This window comes from Amphiprion ocellaris, chromosome 12 (assembly GCF_022539595.1).
Source record: "Amphiprion ocellaris isolate individual 3 ecotype Okinawa chromosome 12, ASM2253959v1, whole genome shotgun sequence".
NCBI classification, from domain to species: domain Eukaryota; kingdom Metazoa; phylum Chordata; class Actinopteri; family Pomacentridae; genus Amphiprion; species Amphiprion ocellaris.
In genome coordinates this window covers 15,594,982-15,620,225 of record NC_072777.1, presented here as the reverse complement: position 1 = coordinate 15,620,225, position 25,244 = coordinate 15,594,982, and the positions used below count along the sequence as shown (strand labels likewise).

Genomic DNA, 25,244 nt, shown 5'->3' with positions numbered 1-25,244 from the left:
TATTGCCAGTACAAATAAACTTTGGCATTATGGTAATAGATGTCTTTTTTTTTGTACGTTACTTGTCTTAATTGTGTATGTCTGTTCAAATAGGAGGACAGCCCTCAACTCCATCACCAGCACACCTCCCCTCGGGAACGACGAGCTATCCGTGACAACATCTACAAGAACAAGCGCTGCCGAATGGAAACCTGCTTCGACTTTGCTCGCTGCCAGTCAGGCTTCAGGATTTACATCTACCCTCCACAGAGAGGGGATGAGATCTCAGAGACCTACCAGAAGATCCTGTCCTCCATCGAGGAGTCTCGTTTCCACACCACAGACCCTTCGCGGGCCTGTCTGTTCATTCTGGCCGTGGACACCTTGGACAGGGACCAGCTCTCAGCTCAGTACGTCCAGAACGTCAGATCTCGCATCCAGAATCTGCCAACTTGGAATGATGGCAGGAACCACATCATATTCAACCTTTACTCTGGCACCTGGCCGGACTACACGGAGGATCTGGGCTTTGAGGTCGGCCAGGCAATGCTGGCCAAGGCCAGTGCAGATGTGGTCAACTTCCGACCTAACTTTGATATTTCCATCCCTCTATTCTCTAAAGATCACCCGCTAAAAGGAGGGGGCATAGGTTATCTGACACTCAACGATGCACCGCCTTCCCGGAAGTACCAGCTGGTTTTCAAAGGGAAGCGGTACCTCACTGGCATAGGTTCAGAAACGAGGAATGCTCTGTATCACATCCACAATGAGGAAGATATTATTCTACTGACCACATGTAAACATGGCAAAGACTGGGAGAAACACAAGGACTCTCGCTGTGACAGAGACAACGAAGACTACTCAAAGTAAGACATACTTTTGAAGTCTATTTCCTTTTTGCTGCTTCTGGATGTGTAATGTTGCCCTTTGAGAAGAGCATCTGTGCTCTAACATCTATAAATTATGTGGATCTTTTAGTCTGTTCATGCTCACTCTATTTTCTGGTTTAAGGAGTTCTCACCTTTTTTTCTCTAGTACCTTTGTGATCTTTGACATTTCATCTGTAGCTTTTTGAGTCTGCAAACAGAACAGGCAATCGTGCTTTAGCAGACATTAGCACTGTGGCACTCATCTCATTATCGGCTCTTACTTGCTGTTGGTTATTTCAAATGTGGCGCATTTATGAATCATTACAGCTCCGCACAAGTGCTTGTTGTGTTTGTGTGCAGGAGTGTTCCTGCTGTCGATCCTTACAAATCTAGTTTATTGGCGGCAAACTCTCTTTCTTCAGTGTTTGGGATTGCGGCTGCTGTGCATGAGTGAAACAGGTTGGAGGCTTTCATGTACATATTGCACAATTGTCATGGGAGTTGAGCCTCACTGTTTCTGTCTCCCTGAGACAAAATGCTGCAGAAATATGCAGGTATTTGTGCTGTTTTCTGTAAAGTGTACGTGTGTGTGTGATGGAGAATGAGGAGCAGGAGAGCAGAGACGCATCGACTGCTGAAAGACAGAAAGTTTTGTCGGCTCAGCAGTTGGTCGAGAAAAAAGTGATCTGAGCCGAGCAGAGAAGTTCATCGTTTGAAAATTTTAGCAAGAGTTGACAGCTGAAAGAGGAGAAACCATTGCTTGCAGAGAGAAAATGCAACAACAATCTTAACTTCTCTTGCTTTTTCCTGGATATGTTAGTCATCTGTTGCATATTTTAAAAGGCGAAATTGAAGGAAAACCACAGAGGATCCACACAACCAGCTAACTGCTGCAAAAAGGAGCAGATTCTGGTTCAGTGACACATTTTTGCATGTTTTGGCTCCAATCTAGCATCTGAAATAGTGACTGAGGGTAAACTGCTGCCTTTCAGCTAGAGGGGTGTCTTAGGGTGTTCTCATCAGTATAAGTTAACAGTCCTTGCACTTTCAAACACAGACCTCAAATACACTATATTGCCAAAAATATTCGCTCACCTGCCTTGACTCGCATATGAACGTAAGTGACATCCCATTCCTAATCCATAGGGTTCAATATGACGTCCGTCCACCCTTTGCAGCTGTAACAGCTTCAACTCTTCTGGGAAGGCTGTCCACAAGGTTTAGGAGTGTGTTAATGGGAAATTTTGACCATTCTTCCAGAAGCGCATTTGTGAGGTCACACACTGATGTTGGACGAGAAGGCCTGGCTCTCAGTCTCCGCTCTAATTCATCCCAAAGGTGTTCTATCGGGTTGAGGTCAGGACTCTGTGCAGGCCAGTCAAGTTCATCCACACCAGACTCTGTCATCCATGTCTTTATGGACCTTGCTTTGTGCACTGGTGCACAGTCATGTTGGAAGAGGAAGGGGCCAGCTCCAAACTGTTCCCACAAAGTTGGGAGCATGGAATTGTCCAAAATGTCTTGGTATGCTGAAGCATTCAGAGTTCCTTTCACTGGAACTAAGGGGCCAAGCCCAGCTCCTGAAAAACAACCCCACACCATAATCCCCCCTCCACCAAACTTTACACCTGGCACAATGCAGTCCAACAAGTATGGTTCTCCTGGCAACCGCCAAACCAAGACTCGTCCATCAGATTGCCAGATGGAGAAGCACGATTCATCACTCCAGAGAACACGTCTCCACTGCTCTAGAGTCCAGTGGCGGCGTGCTTTACACCACTGCATCCGACGCTTTGCATTGCACTTGGTGATGTATGGCTTGGATGCAGCTGCTCGGCCATGGAAACCCATTCCATGAAGCTCTCTGCTGAAGCACTGTTCTTGAGCTAATCTGAAGGCCACATGAAGTTTGAAGGTCTGTAGTGATTGACTCTGCAGAAAGTTAGGTAGTTGCCAGTGGAGTACCTTCTTTAGCAACATAATGAGTAAGGTATTGTCGTAATTAACATACATGGCAATCAGCAAATACAGTTGATACCAAACTTTTCAGTAAAAAGATCACTGTCAAGTTATTTTTTCCACCAAAATATCCAGTCTTGCAGCACGATGTCCACTCGTAGGGACTACAACCTTTTCATTTGTATCTTTAGGCTTTTGCAGTGGTTGAGGTTAGTTACAGATAGAGGGCAGCTGCAACCATATTTCCCCAACCTTAACCAAAGTGCTTTGGCTGCCAAAACCTACCCACAAAAGTTAGTCTGGATGTGAACCCCTGGTGTGAGAATTAAATGAGAATAAATTAAAATGAGAATTAAAATGAGAATTAAATTAAATTCACCTTCCACACCAACCACCTCCTGAAAACTTGGTGCAGTTCATAAATATTTCATTCATTTAATCATTACGAAATAAAACATGCCTCAGCAGGTCTCCAGACTAACTATTTACACTGGCTCCAGTGTTGTGCCGAACTTTTTCATTTAGGTGCATCAGCTCATTATTCAGGCACACTAAAAAATTTTGACCACACCTTTTGGTGCTGAATAATACATTTTAAGTGTTGCCTTTATGTCCGTTCCTATACAAAACGGTAATTTCTTCAGATTGTGTAAATGCTTTTAAACAGGCATAAATATTTTGTACATTTAACCCATTCTTTTCATAAGGATGATCTGGGAAAAGTTAATAAATGGTAACGCTTCTTTAGCTATATTATCAACAGTAATACATTTTTTTTCCACTCCTGACTGACTATTTCAGATTGTTGCTGCCTGGTGCTGAAATGCTGCCAGGAAGGAGGCAGCACTTCTGGCCACATACCTGTCACAGCACAGGACAAGTTTCTTGGTGATATTGTGCTTTTTAATGTTTCAGTTTTGACTATCAATACTCCGACAGCAAAAGCACTGTTCCATGCTTTGGCTACAGTCTGTGCAATAAATGTAGGGCATAATGCTGCCTGTTTGATCACAGCTCAGCTTTTTCCACTGATGGTGAATTTTCTTGCGGTGGTTGGTGGCATGGCCTGATGTATTGATGTCCACGCAGAGACTTGTAGTTTAGAGTGCAACCCAGGTTGTTCTCTGAAGTTACAATTTACAGATGTCCCCTAAATGCATTAAAAGCAGACTGTCGGGAGATGCTACAATTTCCATCTATCCATCTATTATTTATACACCGCTTAATCCTCATTAGGGTCGCAAGGGGGTTGGAGTCTTTCCCAGCTGACTTAGGGTGAAGGCAGAGGACATGCTGGGCAGGTCACCATAGGACTACATATACAGAGAAACAATCACAGTCACATTCACATCTACTGACAGTTTACAGTCACCAGTTAACCTCAACATGTTTATGGACTGTGGGAGGAAGCCGGAGAACTGGGAGAAAACCCACGCACGCACAGGGAGAACATACAAAGTCCATGCAGAAAGATCCCGGGAAGGCCGGGAGGTGGAAGTGCCAACCACCAAGCCACTGTGCAGCCCATGCTATAATTTAATGTTGTTAAATGAAATGTGTCACATAAATTGCTGGAAGCTACAATTTATCAATGTTCAATAAATGGCTAACAAGCATTGGTAGAATCGAGCGAGGCACTTATGCACACAGAAGCCTCTAGTCTGCTGACTCAGTGCAGCAACTGGCCAAAAATAGCTTTGAAAACAGTAAAATAAGCATTCTAATGTTAAGATTTACCCAGGTTGGAGAGACAAACATTAAGAAATGCCAAATGTCACATTCTCCAGTGCGACCAATGAAAATGTTTATTTGCACTTAACAGACCTGAAAGAGAAAATGGTCTCAGTCTAGAGCCCTGTTCTGAATGTGAGTCAGTCAGTGATTATGTTGCACTTAAATGTCACTTTAACATACTTTGGAAAAGAATTGATCTGTTTAGAAATGTAATTTCTAGTAGTAGCAAATAACAGAGGGTTGGACACTTCAGGTACTGGATATAAATGACTTGCAACCAAAAATTAAGTATTCAGATTTTGTTAAACTTGTGTTAGTATTTTGTTTGGCCATTTGGGGAAAGTCAGGCTCAACAAAACAAAAAGTACCCATTTGTGAATGTCATGAAAAACTATAGATACAACAGTTTTAACCCTGCAGATATGTTTTAAATTGTGATTTTGACTGGAAAAGATTAACTGATCAGTGTTCACCAGCTAATCATAAACTGTTTGACTCCACTGTGGTGCTGGAAAGGCAGCATACAGTGGGTTTGGTTGGAAACAGCTTTATGACGTGGCTGGGACCAAAACAGTACATCCGCAGGCTTAAAACCAAAATAATGAGCTGAAAGATAATCACAACACCAAACCTTTCTGCCTGTTGTTGCATCTCCTTTCACATGTATTTAGCCACATGATCCATTATTATTATACTGTGAAAACATTTGCTATAGATCCTCATTGCTATTTTTATTATTACTTCGCCAAGGAACGCAGCAGAGTTATGTGATGATTGCCATTGGTCTGTTTGTCTTTTAGCAACATTACTCACAAACAGACTAACGGATTTGGGTAAAATTTTCAGAGATGGCCAGAAATGACACAAGGACCAATTGATTAGATTTTGGCAGTGATGCGGCTTGTAGTCTCGATCCACAAATTTGTTAAAGATTTCCATATCATTGCGAGAGCTGTTAATATGACTACAAGTGAACACTACATCAGCTGCCTGCTGACGATCACATGATTACGAGCCTATAAATCGACCACTGTGGATTTATTGGGACTTATCCATCGGAAATGATACAAGGAACCAGTGATTTAATTGTGTCGGTGTTTCTGAGTCCCATCAATTCCCGCCACCCGCTACATATTTAGATCACGCCATTTGGTTTCCGTACATAACATAGTCATGGGTAGCACACGCCTGTGCTCAGCATAAGGTCATTTTGTTTGTGGGTACATCTATATTAAATGGCTACATTCTATGTTGCCATGATTTCTGATCATCAATAACTAATAAGCAAATGCTGCATTTATTTAAAAAATTGCATTTCTGACAATGCCATATGGGGGAATGAACAGTCTTGACCGAGTACTACGCCCTCTGAGTGCTTTTCGAGATTTTTACAATTATTATTATTTGCATTTTGGCACCTAAATGTGAGAGGTGTGTATAAAAAGTCAGCAGTTAAACCCTTCAGCACTGTTTCATTTCAAATCTACTATGCTGCTACAAAGCCAACTCGGCAAAAGAAAAATACGTCAGTGTCTCACTGCTAATGGACTGCAGCGTGTTTGTGAAAGTGCATTGACTGTAATCACTGGTACACAGTTAAATTTCTCTGCGTCATGGGCCAATACCAATACTTTATCAGTTGTAGCTCATATGCTGAGAACAGATGACTCTACAGTGGAGACTAAATTCTCCCATATGCAGCTATTCAAGATAGAAATAACAAATTGGAAATGGTGTACATGAGTAATATGTGACTGCGGCATTTAATGAAAGTGCAGGTTGTCTTTAGAAGAATTATTTTTTCTGTAGGTGTGCTGTTTAGTTAGATGGTTGTCACATTTAATGATTCTGGACATTTCAGCGGAAACAAGAATACAGAAAATAATTTCTTTACCTGCAAACTGTCTGGATGTTTTAAATCATGAAAATTCTGTAACTGATGCATGTGGATAAATGGGTGGCTCTATGAGCAGCTTTTGTAGGGGAAGAAAACAAACAGTCATAGTTTAAGTAACCACGTAGCACAACTTATGTTAAAAAAATCCAGTGTGCTCTGCTTGAGAATAAAACAGAAAAGGTGATAATCAATAGAGTACATTAATAAACAGAAAAGTGCTTAAGAGGCTGCTTCACTAATTAAATAATACACCAGTCATTTTGCTGTCTCAGTCTGTCGGATATTGGCCTGATATTAAATACCAAATATTTAACTCTCAGTTGCTCATTTCTATAATCTCTTCTTTTTTTTTTTACCTCAACTTATAACATATTTCAAGGAACTTTGAAGTCTTTCCTACATATGTAAAATGATTTCTGAAGCTGATATCAGCTATTTTAAAAAGCAGTAATAGCCACATTACATTGCCAGCAGAGGAAGCATAAAGACAAACCAGACGGGACTTCTGGTTCTGTTTTAAATATACTCTGATGTTTAAGCAGGTAATGATCAATGCTTTATTGTATTTATCTGTTAGAAAGCTACAGGTTTGACTAGGGAGAGTTAGAAATTACCAAAACCTATCCAGGATAAGCACTCATCACATCTTTGTTTCTTTAGTCAAGACCAGACTGTCCAGAGTACAGACTGAAATACAATGCACTAAAAACAGCAACTAACAAATGCCTTTGACTATAAATAAAGCTGTGTGGCTATGTGAACATGTCCCACACCAGTGGAAACATAGATTCTTAGGAGTGCTTTACAATAATAAGAGGATCAGCAAGATCTATTTTGGGTATCAATTTTCCGTTTCCAGCACAAACTGCCAAATATATATTTTTTTTGGTTTCATGCCGTACTGTGTCAAGATTTGCTGCTTTGCTTTTTTTAAAAATCAAAATTACTTAACATATTTGGCTGTTACACCATTGGTCAGACAAAACAAGACATTTAAAGACTCTGTGGTAGATTTTTTTATACCTTTCACTTCACCACTTACGGAATGGACAAAGCAGAATTCAATTATTACGGATGTTCCGACCCGGTCATAAAGATGTGGATGAGAGAGTATTAGTGCTGTTTTAAAAAGTATGTGTTGATCTTATTGGTATCAGTGTGAACCTCAGCACAGTCCTTTGTTTATGTCCACTGACACAGAGACTAGTAATGGGAGAGCACAGTCTGTAGTCAAACATTAGGGATGCAAGTTTTTTTTTAAAGTAATCAATTGATTATTTAAACCAAGCACAGTGGACATTTGTCCTGTGCTGATACTGTTGTTTCAGTCAATATACACATGGTATGGGCTGCAAAGCTCTGTACCATATGTCACTGGAATAGAGAAAAGCTGTCCTAGTCAATCCTGGCTTGTCTCAAACAAATGAGCTCTGAGCAGAGATCATTAAGCGTCACAGAGGAATTTGTCATGGTGCCCTTTTACTAGCTAAACCCACACAATACTCCGCTTGTCAACACAGAACTACTTGTAGTCTGAGTGACTGCCTCCTCTGGTCGTGTAGTGTAATATTTTTTATACTAACAGTAAAAGATGATATAATTATGGAAAATGCTATGAAAATGAAGAATAGTTAAGACATGTGTATGAACTACACAATAATGAAGGCTCCAGCAATCACTGATGATTTGATGACATTGTCTGTGGAGGACACAAACACACAGCTGGAAGATCATAAAGTAAAATGTGTATTTTTGGTGTAAAGACAAATCATACGCTATTTAGAAAATGATATATGGATAACTCAGAGCATAATGGTGTAAACTTAAGGCAATATAACTTTTAAAAGAGGTGTATCAGAAACATAACAATACATAAAGGTATAATATGCATGAAATCTGTCACAGAATAATAGAGTAAAATGTGCAGGGGGGCTAAGGCAAAGTCTGAACATGTCTAGGCATGATCTCTGTAAAGCATGACCTAATGATAACCTAATGTCCTCTATAGGGTGTGATCTAGTGGTGAAATATGATAACCTGATGTCAAGTTAGATGTTAGAAAAGTATAATGGTGTCAAAACTGTCTCTCCAATAATACAGCCTGTAGGTGTGGAAGCATAAAAGACAACATAAAAAATGATGCACAGTTCAGTGTCTCCGGTTCTTCTTGCGGGTGCTAAATTCTTCTAAGAACTTCTCCTGGATGTTCTGTCAACAATAATTCCTGCTGCTCTTGAATGCTGACCTTTCCTGGTGATTGTTTGAAGATCTTTAAAGAAGCTTTTTAGACATATGAACAAGTCTGAGACTCTGGCCCATGATTTGGACTTTCCATTTCATCAGTCGCTACAGCAATAAACAATAAGAGCCTCCACCTCATACTACCAGTGGAAAAGTTAGTGTGGAGCCCTGTTAAAGCTTGCATTATCAAATTCTATTTGGTATCAGAGCAAATGGGTGTTGTGTTGGGGTGGGCAGTTGTTTCATCTTTTTCCCATGGCCACACAGTGTGTCAGACGGTGTGTAGAAAACAATCTGCCATTGGAATGAAGGAATGAGTTTTGCTGAGACTGTTTCCACAAGGACAAAAGTTTGCTGCTGAAAGCCACATGCTGTTCAATGAGTCTAACCCCTTCTGTCTGCGAAGGAACACAGCTTTACAATCTTTTGAATCTTGAGGTTGTGACTGAGAACGCCTTCCTGCTTGCTTGCTGCTGCCTGCTCTGGTGTTTTACACACAGCACATCGATACAGACATAACCCAGTGCAGTCAGAGGGGATCCTACACAGCGAGGCTCCCTGTTGGGAACAGAAACCGCTGAGGATCTTGAAGCCCCGGGGCGGTCGATAATTGCCCTCCAATTGAATTAAGCTGTGAATGAAGGGGATAGATAGAGATCTCACCTCCCTCTGAGCAGCGGCAGATTGAACTCAGGCTGTTTTACTGTACATAGATAACAGCCGGCTGAACCAATTAGAACCTTGCTATATAGAAGTGTCTCCCCACAGACGGTTTGATATCAGAGGCCGAGGGCTTAATTTACGGAGAGGCAGATAAAATGTTTAATTCATATCGCTATCACGTCTTTCAGGATAGCTTTCATGGTCAAGAGAGAGAAGGAAAGAAGAAAGAGAGGAGCAGACGATGGTCAGATGTGATGACAGGTGTCCTGCTGACTGTACAGTCAATCCATAAACACCTCTCTTCATCTTTTCCTCTCTGCTCATCGACCTCCTCTCTTCTTTTGTCTCTATAGGCCCTTGAAGCTATTTTAGCTCTGTCTGTCTCTCTAGCCCTGCTTCAACCTTTTTTCTGTGGCAGATGGCCTTTTAATTCCTCAGGATTTACTTTTTTTTTTACTTTTTATTTTGATTTTTCCAGTTTAACATATAACTTTAACTGAGATCAGTGATGTAATACAAAAAAAAGGTACAAAACATAATGCATACATAAATATTGCTGCATATGGTGCAACTGTACATCCGATATACATTCTACACTGCAAAGGTACAGAGAAAGACACAGAATAACATACAGACCAATATGTACACATACATACATATACATATATGTACGCATATATACACACATACCCCTACATATATACACATGTACACATTCACACATACATACCTATTCATCGCGTGTCAGGGCCCGTTTCCATTACTCAAAGAACCACCTTAACAACCCAAACAGTTCACATTATCAGGTAATTTCCGACCATGCTCCACCTCCGATCAAAAAGGTCCATTCTCAACTGTAGTGATGCATTCATTCTTTCCATAGGATACACCTGTCTTAACCTCTGCTTCCACTCAGCCACAGTCGGTGATTTAACATTCTTCCAATTTGCCGTTATAGTTTTCTTAGCAACCAACAATAAAATATGCAGAATATATCTTTGGTCAGCACTGAAAAGGTCGACCGGTCGACCAAGTAAGTATAACGGTACATTTGAAGGGATTTCTTTTTTCATAATTTTCTCCATTTTATCTTTAATATTTTTCCAGTATTCAAAGATAACTGGACAATCTCATAATATGTGTGTGTGGTCTCCTATTTTACCGCATTGTCTCCAGCACACAACTGCTGAGGAATCTTTAACAAAATTTGAGATATCCAAAGGAGTATGAAAAAATCTGGTTTTAAGTTTCCAGTCGAATTCTTCCCACTGCTGAACATTGATACCTTTATGACTGTTGTTACAAAGTTCATCCCAAAGTTTGTCTTCTATTATGGTATTAGATTCCAGTTCCCATTTCTCCTTAATATTATAAGTATTCTCACAAGAGTCTGATGAAAGTCTTTGTACAAATGGGAAATGTGGTTATGTGATGGGAAATGTTTTTCCAAGATTGTAATAAAATATTGTTCTATACTATTTGGAATTTTGCAAATTCGCTCTTTTTCTTTATGATTTGTAATGTAGTGCCTAATTTGCAAATATCTATAAAAATCATTTGAGGGAAAGTCAAATTGTTCCTGGAGTTGGGTGAAGGACTTCAAGTGTGTTTCTTTAAATAACTGATCAAAAATAGTGAGACCTTTAGCCGCCCATCTCCTAAAGCCATGATCTAAAATCGAAGGTTGAAAATCAACATTGCCCACTATAGGCATAGCTCGAGACATAGATCCACTATCTTTAAGCATCTTTTTAACTTCTGCCCAAACCTTTATAGTATGTTTTATCCATTCATTTCCAATGTTCATTTTATTGATATGTTTCAAATCTAGAAAGGGCAGGACAGATAATGGTACACCCTTAACCTCATCTTGTTCTATTTGAGTCCACTTTGCCTCCTCGTCTCCGCTGATCCAAGTCACAATCGCTGGTAACTGGGCTGCCCAATAATAAAATTTCAAATTCGGCAACGCCAGACCTCCTATATTTTTAGTCAGATACAATATTTTAAGTCTAATTCTGGGTCTCTTGTGTTGCCATATAAATTGAGAGATTAATTTGTTTAACATGGTAAAAATGAAACTTGGAACTCTTATGGGCAGCGACTGGAATAAAAAGGAGACGAGGAAGCAGATTCATCCTTACAGTTTCGACTCTGCCAAACAGAGATGGGGGGGGGGGGGGGGGGGGGGGGGGGGGGGACTTCCCAGCTGGTCAGATCGCTTCTTACTTGTTTGATCAGTTTATTACAGTTTGCTTCAAACTGTTTTATGGTTTGAGGTATTATAACAATACCCAAGTATCTAAAACCTTGTTTAGACCAGTGAAATGACACTGTCCTGTTAAGTTGATTTGGCCACATTCCTGATATCATCATTGCCTCTGATTTATTTTGATTAATTTTATATCCAGAGATGTCTCCATAATCTTTTAAACACTGCATGAGTCGAGGTATTGAAGTAAGAGGATGTTTTATAAAAAGCAAGCTGTTGTCTGCGAAGAGGGATATTTTATGAATTCTCCCCACACCGTCCTCAACCCCCCCCAATCTGAACATCCTGCCGTATGGCCTCGGCAAGAGGCTCAATACTTTGAGCAAAGAGGATGGGGGAAAGAAAATCTCCCTGTCTCACTCCTCTCTCTATTTCAAAAAAGTCAGAACAGTGCCCATTTACTCTAATTTTCGACCTGGGATTCTTGTATAACACCCAAAACCAAGTAGCAAATTTTTCACCAAAACCCATCTCCATAAGTGTTTGTTCTAGAAATTGCCAATCTACCCGGTCGAATGCCTTCTCAGCGTCTAAGCTGAGAAGCATTGACGTTTGTGTATCTTTTGCCATAAGTAACTGCAGGTTTAACACTCTCCTGATGTTATTTGTCCCATGGCGGCCTGAAATGAACCCTGTTTGATCTGGATTTATTAATTTCTTAATATATTTTTGTATTCTGGTTGCCAAAATAGATGTTAATATTTTGTAGTCCACACAAAAGAGACTTATAGGACGATAACTAGAGCACTGCAGTGGGTTTTTCCCTTCCTTATGCAAAACTGTGATGATAGCCTCTGACCATGATTCTGGAGGGTTTCTAGAGTTTAACACATAATTATATAGCTTGCATAAAATAGGAGTGAGATCATTAACAAATACTTTATAATATTCTCCAGAAAATCTGTCTATTCCAGGCGATTTGTTATTTTTTAATTTAACTATTGTTTCTTTAATCTCTTTTTCTCTAATTGGTTCCATTAATGCAGAGGCCTCATCCACAGTCAGTATGGCCAACTTAAGATTTTTAAAGAAATAATTCATTTTTCCTTTTTTTGATTCTTGTAAGTGACCCTTATATAATTGTTCATAATATTTAGCAAAGGCATCTGATATTTTTTTGGGGTGTGTTTCAACATCATCTGAATAAGGTTGTTTAATTTTAGGAACTATACGACTCGCTTGTGCCTTCTGTAGTTGAAATGATAGTAACCTGCTGGCCTTATTTCCAGGATTTACTTTTTTGAAGAGATAAAATCTAGCCATCGTAACCATAACAAGATAGTTTTGAATGGGTTCTTTTAACTACAATGAGAATCCAATACACTTTTTTGAAAGTGACTTAAACAAGTAAAGGAGATTTTTGAATCTTTCTATGTGATGAAAAGAGAATTTTAAAATTAGTGCTGTGCAATCTGTTGGTATTAATTTTCAGTGAAGACCTAAAGCTTTAATAAGTTCATAATAATTGAGATAGTTACAGAGAATGGTATTAGTCCTCATTAAGGCCTGGTTCATGATGCTAAACTGGCTGTAACTGCCAATAACACAGCACTGATGTGCTGGCACACAGCACCGGGCTGAGTGAGCCAATTGTGAATTGGGTGTTATGAATATTCCACTCTGTGTGTTCAGATTTACCCTCTGTAGTAGCACCTGAGAGGCAGAAGTCTCCCCGTTTATCTTAATAGGATGCAAACGCTGACAGTCCCTATAACACTATAGTGACATCACATTATAAAAATATCAAAATGTCACTGATTTGGCTGCTAACCAGAACATTGCATGCAGGATATTATTTTTAATTAGCTTCTCAGCTTTAGCCAGCTTAGCACATAATAACTGTTTTGCTTCCACCAGTGCTGTGAAACTTGAACCAGTGACACTTAGATGGTATATTAACAGATTTCTGCTGATGACTGTCATAAGAAGCTGTATGCAGTAAATATACAGTTATATAAGCAAGCATTTGGAGTCATAATCCCTTTTTTGACTGTTTTGGTTGATTCATTGGGTTTTCTACTGACAACATCTTGACTTCCCTAAAGTGTTCTTGCAGCATTTGCATGCCAGACAGACTTCTGAAAGCCTGTTGCCCTTTCAACCTAAGCGGATGAAAAGTGAAACCAAAGCAATAAACTAAAAGAAGCCAAGAAGCTCTCCTGAGCTGCTAATTCAATTAATCATTAATGTTGACTTTGTTGTTGCTGGCGACCAGTCTCATGTTATACTTTTGAGACCACTCCTTGTTCACTCATTTATTGGTTAACTGATATGTTGGACATTTATCATAGTCATTTTGCATCATTTGTGTCATATGGAGACGCAAACTGATAACTGGTGGATTTCTTTACTTGGTAAAACACATCTGCCAAGGAATGAGGATCAGATATTTGCGGACTGCGGGAGGACTAGGAAAGTTAAACACCACCTCCATTCTGGAAGAGGTGGACATAATAAGAAAATAAACATAATAAGAATATGGATACCTTTGGGTCCACTTGCACGGGGAATACAATACAGAGGCTGTGTACAGGGATAGATTCTACTTCTTGTGGAAGCTTCAGTCTTTTAAAGAGTGCAACTAAATGTTACAGATCTTCTACCAATCTATTGCAGCTTGTACAGAATTCCTGACTGCCGTCTGCTGGGGCAGTTGCATCAGAGCCAACACTTTCAATAACAGACCTCTTCTGCTCTGCTATGACAAAGAGAGCTACAGAAAGTCAAACTATACATCACATCTGTTATCTATCATACTATATTATATTATCAGCATGCACTCAGTGCACAATGTCGCTATGGGTCTATCTCAGTATTCCTTTATTCCCAATTTTTGTCTGTTATTTACAGTTTTTTTTTTTTTATACTCGATTTATCCTATTGGTCTGCCTGTCACAGTGCATGGCATTATGCGTTGCACCAGACTTCAACAGAAAGCTCACTCCCACATTTTTACCTTCTCAAACAGTTGGTTTCATTTACATGGTCAGTGGTGGCCCCATAGTGCCTGTAATCCTTCGCATCTTCACATTGCATCTGAGATGAAATACACAAAACATTTCAGGTATCATCATATAAAAAGACAGACAGCAAATATAGAGTGTAAGAAATAAAGAATGAGTGATTTTGGACACAGCCACACCTCCTGAGCCTCAGATTTTCTATCCTTTATATTGCTAGGCAACTAAAAGTTAATCTACACGTTACAGCCACTGTCACAATTGACAGTCCTCAGTGTCCATGGTGACTGTTAATTGTTAAACAGTTATGTAGTTTATTTTTACTCTTGGACTCTATATAACTGTTTACTTCATAAATGATTGCATTGTACTTCCAGTAGAGATGTATATTCTTTCACAGTGCAACTAAATGAACACATACTTTCAATACAGTTGTGAAGTCCGTGTTATTTGTAATTACCAGTACTGAATTTGTTGTCAAACACTGTTTTTTTTTTTTTTAAGCATTTCACACTTGCTCCCAGTAAATAAATTCAGAGGTCACCTCCTGTCTTCAACCTTTGTTGGAGGTTTGCACAGGTTGCTCTATAGCTACACACCTACACACACAACAAGGCCAGACGAATCATAAAAACACTGCTGAGTGGAGCTTACTGTAAGTAAAATGCTTAGTCTGTCAGCTAGGACAACATGACAGCATCATATTTGATGATGTACAAAATGTGCAATGAAAGGTCCAGAATACGTAGTATTTTCATCTGATGACTGAAATAGTTAGTGTGACAGATTGCAAACTTAAAAAAAAATCTTGCCATGATTTTGGCTGAGACAAGCCAGGCATGTTTGTCTGTCTTGTATCCATCCATCCATCCATCCATCCATCCATCCATCCATCCATCCATCCATCCAGCCAGCCATCCATCCATCCATCCATCCAGCCATCCAGCCATCCATTATCTATATACCACTTAGTCCTCATTAGGGTTGCAGGAGGGCTGGAGTCTATCCCAGCTGACGTAGGGCAAAGGCAGAGGACACCATGGACAGGTCACCACTCTATCACAGGTCTACATATAGAGACAAACAATCACACTCACATTCACACCTATGGACAATTTAGAGTTTCCAATTCACTTGAGCATGTTTTTGGACTGTGGGAGGAAGCTGGAGTACCTGGAGAAAACCCATGCATGCACAGGGAGAACATGCAAACTCCATGCAGAAAGATCCCACGAAGGCCATGATGCAAACTGGGGATCTTCTAGCTGTGAGGCGAAAGTGCTAACCACAATGCCCTGACATGTTGTGTTGAAGTGCGTCACTGCAGCTGGTCTGTGCAGCTCTTTACTGTGTGATGTGTGCATGCAGAACAACATGTTTGAAAGATCAGGATGGACAGATATTTTATACCCTGTGCTCACATGCTGCTCTGCCCTCATTGAGCGAATGTATTCCCATCACTAATTGTTTCATGAAAGGCAAATAAAGATACTAAATGAATTAGTTATAATGTGCTCCTTTCGTTCAGAGTTTTTAATTTGATGGGTCCCAGTATGAATAAAAATGCTCAGATGGAAACACAGCTGCTGTCACATCTGTGGATGTTTGGCAGCTGCAGAATCCAATATGTATGATGGGAGAAAAGTGTCTGGCTGTATTCATTTGAATGTCAGCTGTGGTCATGTGGGTGGCCTGTGCTGTTGATGTGTTGTAGAGTCAGTGCAGAGTTTTTTTTTCCCCAAGTTATTTCTTCCAAGCCTTGTTGTGAGATGTTCTATTAAAGCACATCAAAAGTCAATGTCCTCTTTCCTTGTTGCTGCTTATCTCCCTCACTCCCACCCTCCACTCCTCACCTTCATGGCTCTCTTTCTTCTCCTTATCCTGTCCTCCTTCCTCGCTCCTCTCATATTTTCTCCTGTATTTCTTTATCTGTCCTCGTCCTCACTCTCCTGCCTCTTTCTCTTTTCCTCCTCTCTCTCCCCCTTGCCTGCTGAGCTAAACTGAACTGTGGAAAAGGTTTTACTGCTGTCTCAGTGCATCTTTGATGCAAGTCATGATGATGAGTACCACGAAGAATAACAACAGAGTCTGCCAGTTTCAGAGAGGGAGAGAGACAAATTCAGGACTTCTAAGAAACTTTCATGTGTGACCGCATTAAAAAGTTGATTAAAGCAACAAAAAGCAGGCTGTTTGTAAAAATGCCAGAATGCTGTATTATAGCCCATTTAGAAATGCCTAGCTAGGAAAGTCTACTTAATGAATGTCCAAGTACTATATTAATCAGGTTAATCTTCCAAAACAAGATAACTAGACACTGTCCTCTCAAGAGGAACAACAAGGCCCTGTAAGGGTTGTAAAAATGACTGAAAGGGCAAACAAGACAGTCAGATCACGATTAAGCATTATCATCCTAATCATAAGGATGTCAGGGTGGATGGATGGGCGACAAATCACTGGACTTTAACGCATGATGACACTTTTGCAAAAGCTAGAGCAAAACAAGGATTTTGAAGAAAATGTAAAATTGTAGGCACCCATGTAGCTCAATAGGTTGAGCAGGCCACCCATAAATGGAGGCTATGATCCTCAATACAGCAGTCATGGGTTTGAAACCCATGAACAATTACTGCAGGTCTTTCCCCCAACCTTCCCAAGTTTCTTGTGTCTCTCTCTCCACTGTGCGCTATAACAAAGGCCAAAAAAATTACTTAAAAAAAAGAAGAAAATGTATAACTACAATTTTTCAGACAGACATTGTACTTTATTTAGGATATAAATTTCCAAAGTCAAGCTAAACCTATAACCAAGTTGTTTATGATCCAACTAGTCCTTGATCCAAAGTGTCAAATCATAAAACTGATTAGTTTGTCAGCAGTGATTAAATGATACCTGCCAACTAAACAGCAGGATGAAAGTGATGCTATTGTGCACTGACACACCCTCCAGTACACTGCCATACAGCTTTGTGAGAAGTTACAGCAAATGCACCGATGTATGAAGACATGATTTTCAGTTTCTCTTCGGAGGATTTAATCATTTGGTCACAACAAGATTTACAGGAGCTGCTGCAAGTAGTTACTTTTTTTTGCAAATTTCTGAATGGCACTTTTTGCATGCAAGTGTCTGTAATGAAATATCACAGTGAAAAGCTTAGATTAGATTGCATTTATTCCATCACATGATATATGATCAAGTCGGTCAATACAAAATCTTTTTTTTTAAGTAATTTTTTTGGCCCTTTATCAGCCCCACTGGACAGGTGCAGTGAGAGAGAGACAGGAAACGGGAGAAGAACCGGGGGAAGACACGCAGCAAAGGGCCGCGAGCGGGAATCGAACCCAGGCCAGCTACGTCAGCCCCTGCACATGGGTCACCCGCTCAACACGCTGAGCTATACGGGCGCCCCGGTAAATACAAAATCTGCCAAAAATAATTTTGTCCAGTAATTTCAATTGATTACTGAGACTGTTCACTTTTGTATGCAGCCAATTCTGGATTTGTTTATTTTAGTGTTTCTTTCCCTGCATATGTCTTCTCAGAGAACAGCATTGAGCTGTAAAAAGCTGAGGGAAATTAGCTGTAAATATGGTGCAAACATAATGATCACCTTTGGCCTCAGCTGGACAATAATAAGATAAGAAATGAATGTAAAAAGTTACTAGGGCTTAAAAAACAATCATACTATATATATATATATATATATATATATATATGTGGAGGAAATTTATTATTTTTGACAAATACTATCTGCCTCCTACTTCCATAGCAGTCAGACTAATACAGATTGTGGAGATGCAATGTTTTACAGGATCTTTAAGAGGATCTTTAAATGCCTGTGGATTTCTCAGTCAGCACGCAACAGCAGCTGAACTCATCAATGCACTGAATGCTTCTGCCAAGGCTGCTTGGAGGCTAAAAGGAAGCTCTATTGATCAACTTTGACTTGACCACTGCAGCCAATCAGCAGATGAATGGAGGTTAATGGTTCCTCTTGCAGTGTGAAACCCAAACATAGATTGGCATTTAGTGCAATGAGGCCTTGGCATTTATTTTAGCTGGCCCTCTGTCAGTCTTAATGGGAAAAACGAGTTAGTGTATCTGAGGCCAAGTGGTCATTGACACACTGTGGGAGTTAAAACATTTTTTGAACTGACTGAATTAACTTTTTGTCTCAACTCTTGAAAAAGCACGGAAGAAATTGATGCATCAGTTCAGTGAATACAAATTAAATTGAAAATATTCCATTATACACTGGTAATCCTGCTTACATTCATCAGTTCTTTAGTTGACTTTATTTCAAATGTATATGTGCAAAATGTATGGGAGATTTAGAGAGAAATCCAAGATCTTAATACACATTGTTTTCTTTATTTATTCTGTATTAGGGCTGCACAATATATCATTTCAGCAACAGTAACACTGCAGGAAGTGTAACGTAAAATAAGAATGATGTTATGAACGATGAATGATGTTCTTGTCTTGCAAATACGTGGACCAGACGTGGCCATTGAACATGTCAGGGGGTTTGGCACCGTGTAGTCCCTCGAGCACTTCCTCTTTTTGCATTCTTCAAATGGGATGGAAATAAAGTAAAGTTGGTTCAGCACGTCGATCAAAGGTCTGTAGGTGTAAAGCAAGGAGCCCTCCACATTAAGGATGTGAGTCTCTTCCTCCTCCTTGTGGCTTGACTTTGCAACGATCTCTGTATCCAGGGTGTTATTAATACATGAGACTTCTCAAACTTCACAGAGTACTTTAAGCCATGCATAGATCGTACTCATCATATCGTCCATGTCTGGAGCAGTATTGACATCGTACTGTTTAAAGCCATTTTCACCAACTTCAGTCTGATCTTGGGGCTTGAAGAAGTCATCCTGATGGACCACACAGCAGTTGGGCAAGTTCTTGATCAGTCGGACGGTGAGGGTGGTTTTCCCTCCATTGATTACTCTGCTGATGCCGATGATGTAATTCATTGTTCTCGGATTGGTCAAAGCTTGCAAAAGGCGAAAACGTCAATAAAAACCGGGTCGGGAGCGATCAGATGTGGAAGGAAGCTGAAAAAAGGAAGGCTTCAAGCAGGAAATGTCAACTACTTGATTCCTCCATGGCACTTGAGTTTACTGAGTGAGGTAAGAGCAGAAGAGGAGCTGCCACTTGGACTTTTTTGATATAAAAAGAAAACAATATAACATCTGTGAATGTTTATTTAAACATTAAAACCATGCAAAAAAGGGAATTCTAATTCTAAATTTTAAAAATGCAATTTGCAGCTGAAACACTGACCCACTGGTTGTTTTTCAATTGATTTTTATTTTATTTTAATATTCTTACCAGCGGAAGCACAAAACACTAATACATAACATAACTGAAATACATTAAGGTTAAGTTTCGGGACAAAATGTATCATTTATTATTATTATTATTATTATTATTATTATTATTATTTATTTTAACATAGAAAAAGTGAAAGGTGGCATAATGTATGAGATGTTACTTTATTAACATTTAAATGAAATGACAATCTTCTACAGACTGTTGCCTAAATGTAACTACAAGTTAAACTCGGGATGGTTCGACATTTGTTATGGTGTTGCAGATGATCCAGTTGAGCTCTTGCAAGATTTCTTCTCATAACTTTGCTTAGAAGTTAACTTGGAAAACAGTAAGCCTTCTGGATGCTTGTTTCTTCAAACTTTTCCTGATCTTTGCACTTCATGACAGCATGAAAATTCAGTTTTTGAGTCACTCTTCTCTAAGAAATAGTGAGTGCCCACTACTCATCACATACGTTTGACAGTAACAACACATGCTGGAAAAAGAACCTCTTTGTCTGTGAAAACACTGTGTGATGCTCTGCTGTCTGTCTGCAGAAAGGATGTCATTTTCTGCAGCCGTATGAAGTGTTGTCGGCCCTCTCTATCAACTGCACATCACTTTCTTTCCATATGTAGTCAGAAAATGAGCAAGGGGCACAATCACTGTATTTTTTCTTCTCCTTTGCCTCTCCATTTCTGCCCGTCTTCCTTCCCCTAATTTCTTTGCTGTTGTTTGCGGTCTTTTTGTCCCCTTCTTCCTCTCCATGCATTAGTTCAGTGAGGGCTGACGATCAGTTGAGTTGAAGTAAAGGTGTGTGGGAGCTTATCAGGATGTTGGTCATCCATCCTCACTGAAAGAGATGGAGAGGATGGAATTAGAGAGGTGGTAAAATAGTGGCAACGCTGCATGGCAGGACAGATTGCAGCATGAATCCATCACGCACGCCGCTACAAGAAAGAGGAGAGGGAGGTTTATCAGGCAGAAACAAGGAAATGTTGTTCCTGTATGACTTTTCATTTGCTACATGTCAGCGTGCGTATTTGTCTCTTCTGAGCTGAAAAGAATGGTCCAAAAAAGCAGAATGATGGCAATTTTCTCTATTGCAGGGTGTTACGGCCACTGGTGATTGTGCGCCGTCTTGCTTCTGTGGTGGATTTCTTTTGGGCCTTTGTGCAGGGAGATGGCCTGTATATGCCCAGCTGTGGCTGGTTTGAGAGCCTCTCCAAGAATCAAGAGTCTTTATTGTCATTGTGTTTCCACACAGCGAAATTACAACTGGTGACTCCCAGCTATATATAAAAAATAGAAAAAGGCACACTATGTACAAATAAAATAATTTTTAAAAAAATACTTAAAAGATATAAATGAATAAACAGTCTTAGTAAACATGAGCAGTAGGATGAGTGTACAGTGCAGTCCAGTGCAAGACTCAGTTCTTTATTGCACATAGTGAGTCCGTTGTGTGTAGGGGGGAAATGGATTGGACAGCTCTTGGATAAAAAATGTTTTTGAGTATGGAGGTCAGAGTTTTTATGTTTCTGTAGCATTTCCCTGAGGGAAGTGGAACAAACAGTCCATTTCCCGGGTGGGTGGGGTCAACGGCGATACGTTGGGCCTTCCTCTGGACCCGGCCCACGTATATTGAGTCCAGGTCCGGAAGAGGACTTCCCACAATCCCCTGTGCTGTTTTCACCACCCGGGACAAGTTTTTTTCTATCGTGAGCTGTGCAGCTGCCGTACCACACTGTTGCACCAAGACAGAGGATGCTTTCTATTGTGGCCCTGTAGAAATATGCCAGAAGCTGAGGGGGGAGACCAGCACGTTTCAGCTTCCTAAGGAAGAAGAGCCTTTGTTGAGCCTTCTTCACTAGGTGAGCTGTGTTCAGGAACCAGGTCAGGTCAGATGTAATTCTGGATGCCCAGGAACTTGATGTTGTGAACACGTGCCACTGCTTCTGTAGCACTTGCAAATGGAAATAGACTACCATTAGTTGGGCTAAGGGCTAGGCTGTGATTAGGTTCGGCTCTGGGAGCTGTGTGAAAATTAATGAAGACAAAACACAGAAATTAGTTTACCGGTAATGTATTAAAAATAATCAACAGAAAATACTTGAATGTATCAAGGCAAAAACAATGATCAAAGTAATAATACAAAAATACAAAACAATAACAGAAAATCAGAATCAGAAAATCAAACCTTCACCTGTCCTTCAATCAATCCAATCAGAATAAGCAGCTTCACTTTCAACAATATAAAGTGGCTATGTGCTTAGTTCAATATCAATAGTCCACTGACAATTCATGGTTGAAGTGAAAGATAGCTGATTCATAAAACAATTCCAAACAATTCCAAAATCTCCAACAAGTCCTACCACACCATTCTGGAAGAGATGAAGCTGTGGGGCTTTAGACCTGCCAATGAGTGGGGTGGGTGAAGGAGTGAAACTTGTCAGACAGTTTTCCAGTTTGGTCCAGGGTAGCTCGCCATCAGTTCAAGCCAATATTCAATGTTCAGCACAATGTTGGTTCAGGTGGGTGGCATCCAGAAATCCAAAAGCAGTTGAAGGCGTCCTCTTTGACTCCGTGATATCCAGGTTTCCAGGCTTGTGAAAAGAGAATGGTTTCCAGAGATGAGTGGTGTGGGGTGATCCTGTTGTTCAAGTGACTGTGTGTGACTGAATGAAGCTGATGGGCTTCGAACAAAGGAACAGGGGTGGATTCCAGGTGGGAGAGGTGATTGGCTGAGGTGTTGAGAGTGACTGTGAGGAGGTCCAATAATATGGAAGTGACTGACTGCAACTGATTGTGACTGATTGTGGCTGGCAGGTGTCTGTTCATGTTGGGATTCCTGATGGCCAACAATGAACTATTCCAGAGTGAATGCTACACTTCCCCTTTGATGAGGAGAGGAGCATCCTCTGTCCTCTTGGGCCTCCTGTAGTCCACAATGACCTCCTTAGTCTTGTTGGTGTTCAGAACAAGGTTGTTATCTGAACACCACTGAATAAGGTGCTGGATCTCCTCTCTGTCGTGGGTCTCATCATTGTCCGATATGAGACCCACAACGGTGGTGTTGTCGGCAAACTTCACCACCATGATTGTGGAGTGCAGTGGTGAGTAGTGTGAAGAGGACTGGGCTGAGCACGCAGCCCTGTGGTGTTCCTGTGCTCAGGACCAGTGTGGAGGATGTACAGTCTCCCATTCTCACCCTCTGAGGCCTGTTGGTGAGGAAGTCCCTGATCCAGTGACACAGTGATGTGGACAGTCCCAGGTTATGGAGCTTCAGTGTCAGTTTGTCCAGGCACACTGTATTGAAAGCTAAACTGAAGTCCACAAATAGCATCCTCACATAGGTGTTAGAAAGCTGCAGGTGGGTCAGGGCTGTGTGAAGTGCCATGGAGACTGCATCCTCTGTTGATCTGTTCTCCCTGTAGGCGAACTGATATTTATCCAGACCAGCAGGGATGACGTCCTTGATGTGCTTTAGGACGATCCTCTCAAAGCACTTCATAATCACCGGAGTCAGAGCAACAGGGCGGTAATCGTTCAGGCAGGTAACTGCTGATTTTTTAGGCACAGGCTAGTGATGGAGGTTTTGAGGCTAACAGGGACTGTGGCAAGCTGCAGGGACAGGTTGAAAATGTCCATAAAAACTCCTGCCGGTTGGTCGGCATATGATTTCAGAGTGCGACCCGACACCCTATCTGGTCCTTCAGCTTTGTTGGTATTGATCCTCTTCATGGAAGAGCTCACTTGGTGAAGCTGCAGGACCAGAGACTGATGCTGTTCCTCCAGTCGGGTTAGATGAAAACTCTCCCTGCTGCCTGGTGTGTCAAAACGAGCATAGAATGTGTTCAGGGTGTCGGGGAGAGTGGAATCATGGCTAACCAGCTGATCACTGCACTTATAGTCTATTATGGTCCTAATGCCTCTCCACATACTTTGTGAGTTGTTATTAGCAAAATGCTCCTCAATGCGCTGTTTGTACCTCCAGAACCCACATCTGCCAGCCATCTCAACTAATGACTCTGGACCTGAAGACCTGCACTCCAGCCTTTGTTCTCCCCGCCTTGCAACCTGTCTGATTTGGCCACCACCCAGTTCCCTCCATCTTCATCCAACTGGATGCAGCCATCATCACACCTAGAGTGTATAAACCTGCAACCAAACTCTCAGTAAGGCAGCTGGGATTTGCTGTGACCAGTTCATCCTGGTGCCGCTTGTGTTTTGTGTGTTCTGTAGCCACTGAGGGGTGGCTGCCTGGAATATAGTTTCTGTTAACAGCTGCTAATTTTGGGGAGGAGTTACCAGTCTTGGTGAAGATTGTAGCTCCTGTTAGCAGCCTGCTAATTTGGTGAGAAGCTACTTCTGTCTTGTGTGTCTCCTGTAACCACTGAGGGGTGGTGATTCATGTGTTATGTCCTGTTACAAATGTGTGTTTTGAAGCACCAGTTTTATTTAGTTAATTCTGGGCAGGTTGCACAGTGGCTTGGTGGTTAGCACTTTCGCCTTGCAGCTAGAACATCCCTGGTTCGCCTTCCCGATATCTTTCTGCCTGGAGCTTGCATGCCCTCCTTGTGCATGCATGAGTTTTTTAGGGTACTCTGGCTTCCTCTCACAGTCCAAAAACATGCTGAGGTTAATTGATGATTCTAAGTTGTCCGTAGGTGTGAAAGAGAGTGTGAGTATTTGTCTCTATATGTAGCCCTGAGATAGACTGGCGACCTGTCCAGCGTGTCCCCTGCCTTCCCCCAGAGTCAGCTGAGGACAGACTCCTTTTGTTGATTGGTTGTAGGTAAGTTGACATTGCTCAATCAGGTATCTCTCACTGTGTTCTGAGAACATGCTTTTGCAGCTGTTGGCTTATGGCATGTGTGTGCCAATATTGTGTACAAACCTGTGGTTTGTATTTTAGGGGGAGGGCCACTGGCGATAGCATGCCGTCTTGCTTCTGTAGTGGATTTTTTTGGGCCTTTGTGCCTGTGTAGGCCCAGCTGTGGCTAATTGAGAGCCTCCCCAGAACCCCACCTGCCAGTTTTCTCTGCTAATGAGTCTGGAGCTGAAGACCTGCACTCCAGCCTTTGTTCTCAAACATTTTCAGCCAAAAATCACTGAAAACACACCATTTTGTTTCTAAAGGGTTGCAGACAAACTGACCTGAACTCCCTTTACTAACATTTACAGACACAAGAAAAACCTTTTGGTGGTATAGTTTATTCTACTGCAGTAAGGAAAAGGGAATAATCTGTTCAACATCTCTTTCAAAGACAGTTACAAGAGTCACATGTTATTTATAGTAGGACAGTGAATATCAAAATTTTTTCCATTGGCTTTATTGGTTCGACAAGTGT

The 25,244-nt window shown here is 40.9% G+C and overlaps 1 protein-coding gene and 1 pseudogene across 1 annotated transcript in view; one reads left to right on the top strand and one right to left on the bottom strand.

Annotated features, from left to right (window-relative positions):
• Window positions 1-25,244, top strand: part of LOC111564587 (exostosin-1) — a 458,700-nt gene that overhangs the window by 6,789 nt on the left and 426,667 nt on the right. The window contains exon 3 of the mRNA XM_023264250.3: window positions 94-845. Coding sequence (XP_023120018.1) covers window positions 94-845 — 752 coding nt within the window. The remainder of the gene's footprint in view (window positions 1-93; window positions 846-25,244) is intronic.
• LOC111564591 (nicotinamide riboside kinase 2-like) lies at window positions 19,027-19,550 on the bottom strand (annotated as a pseudogene).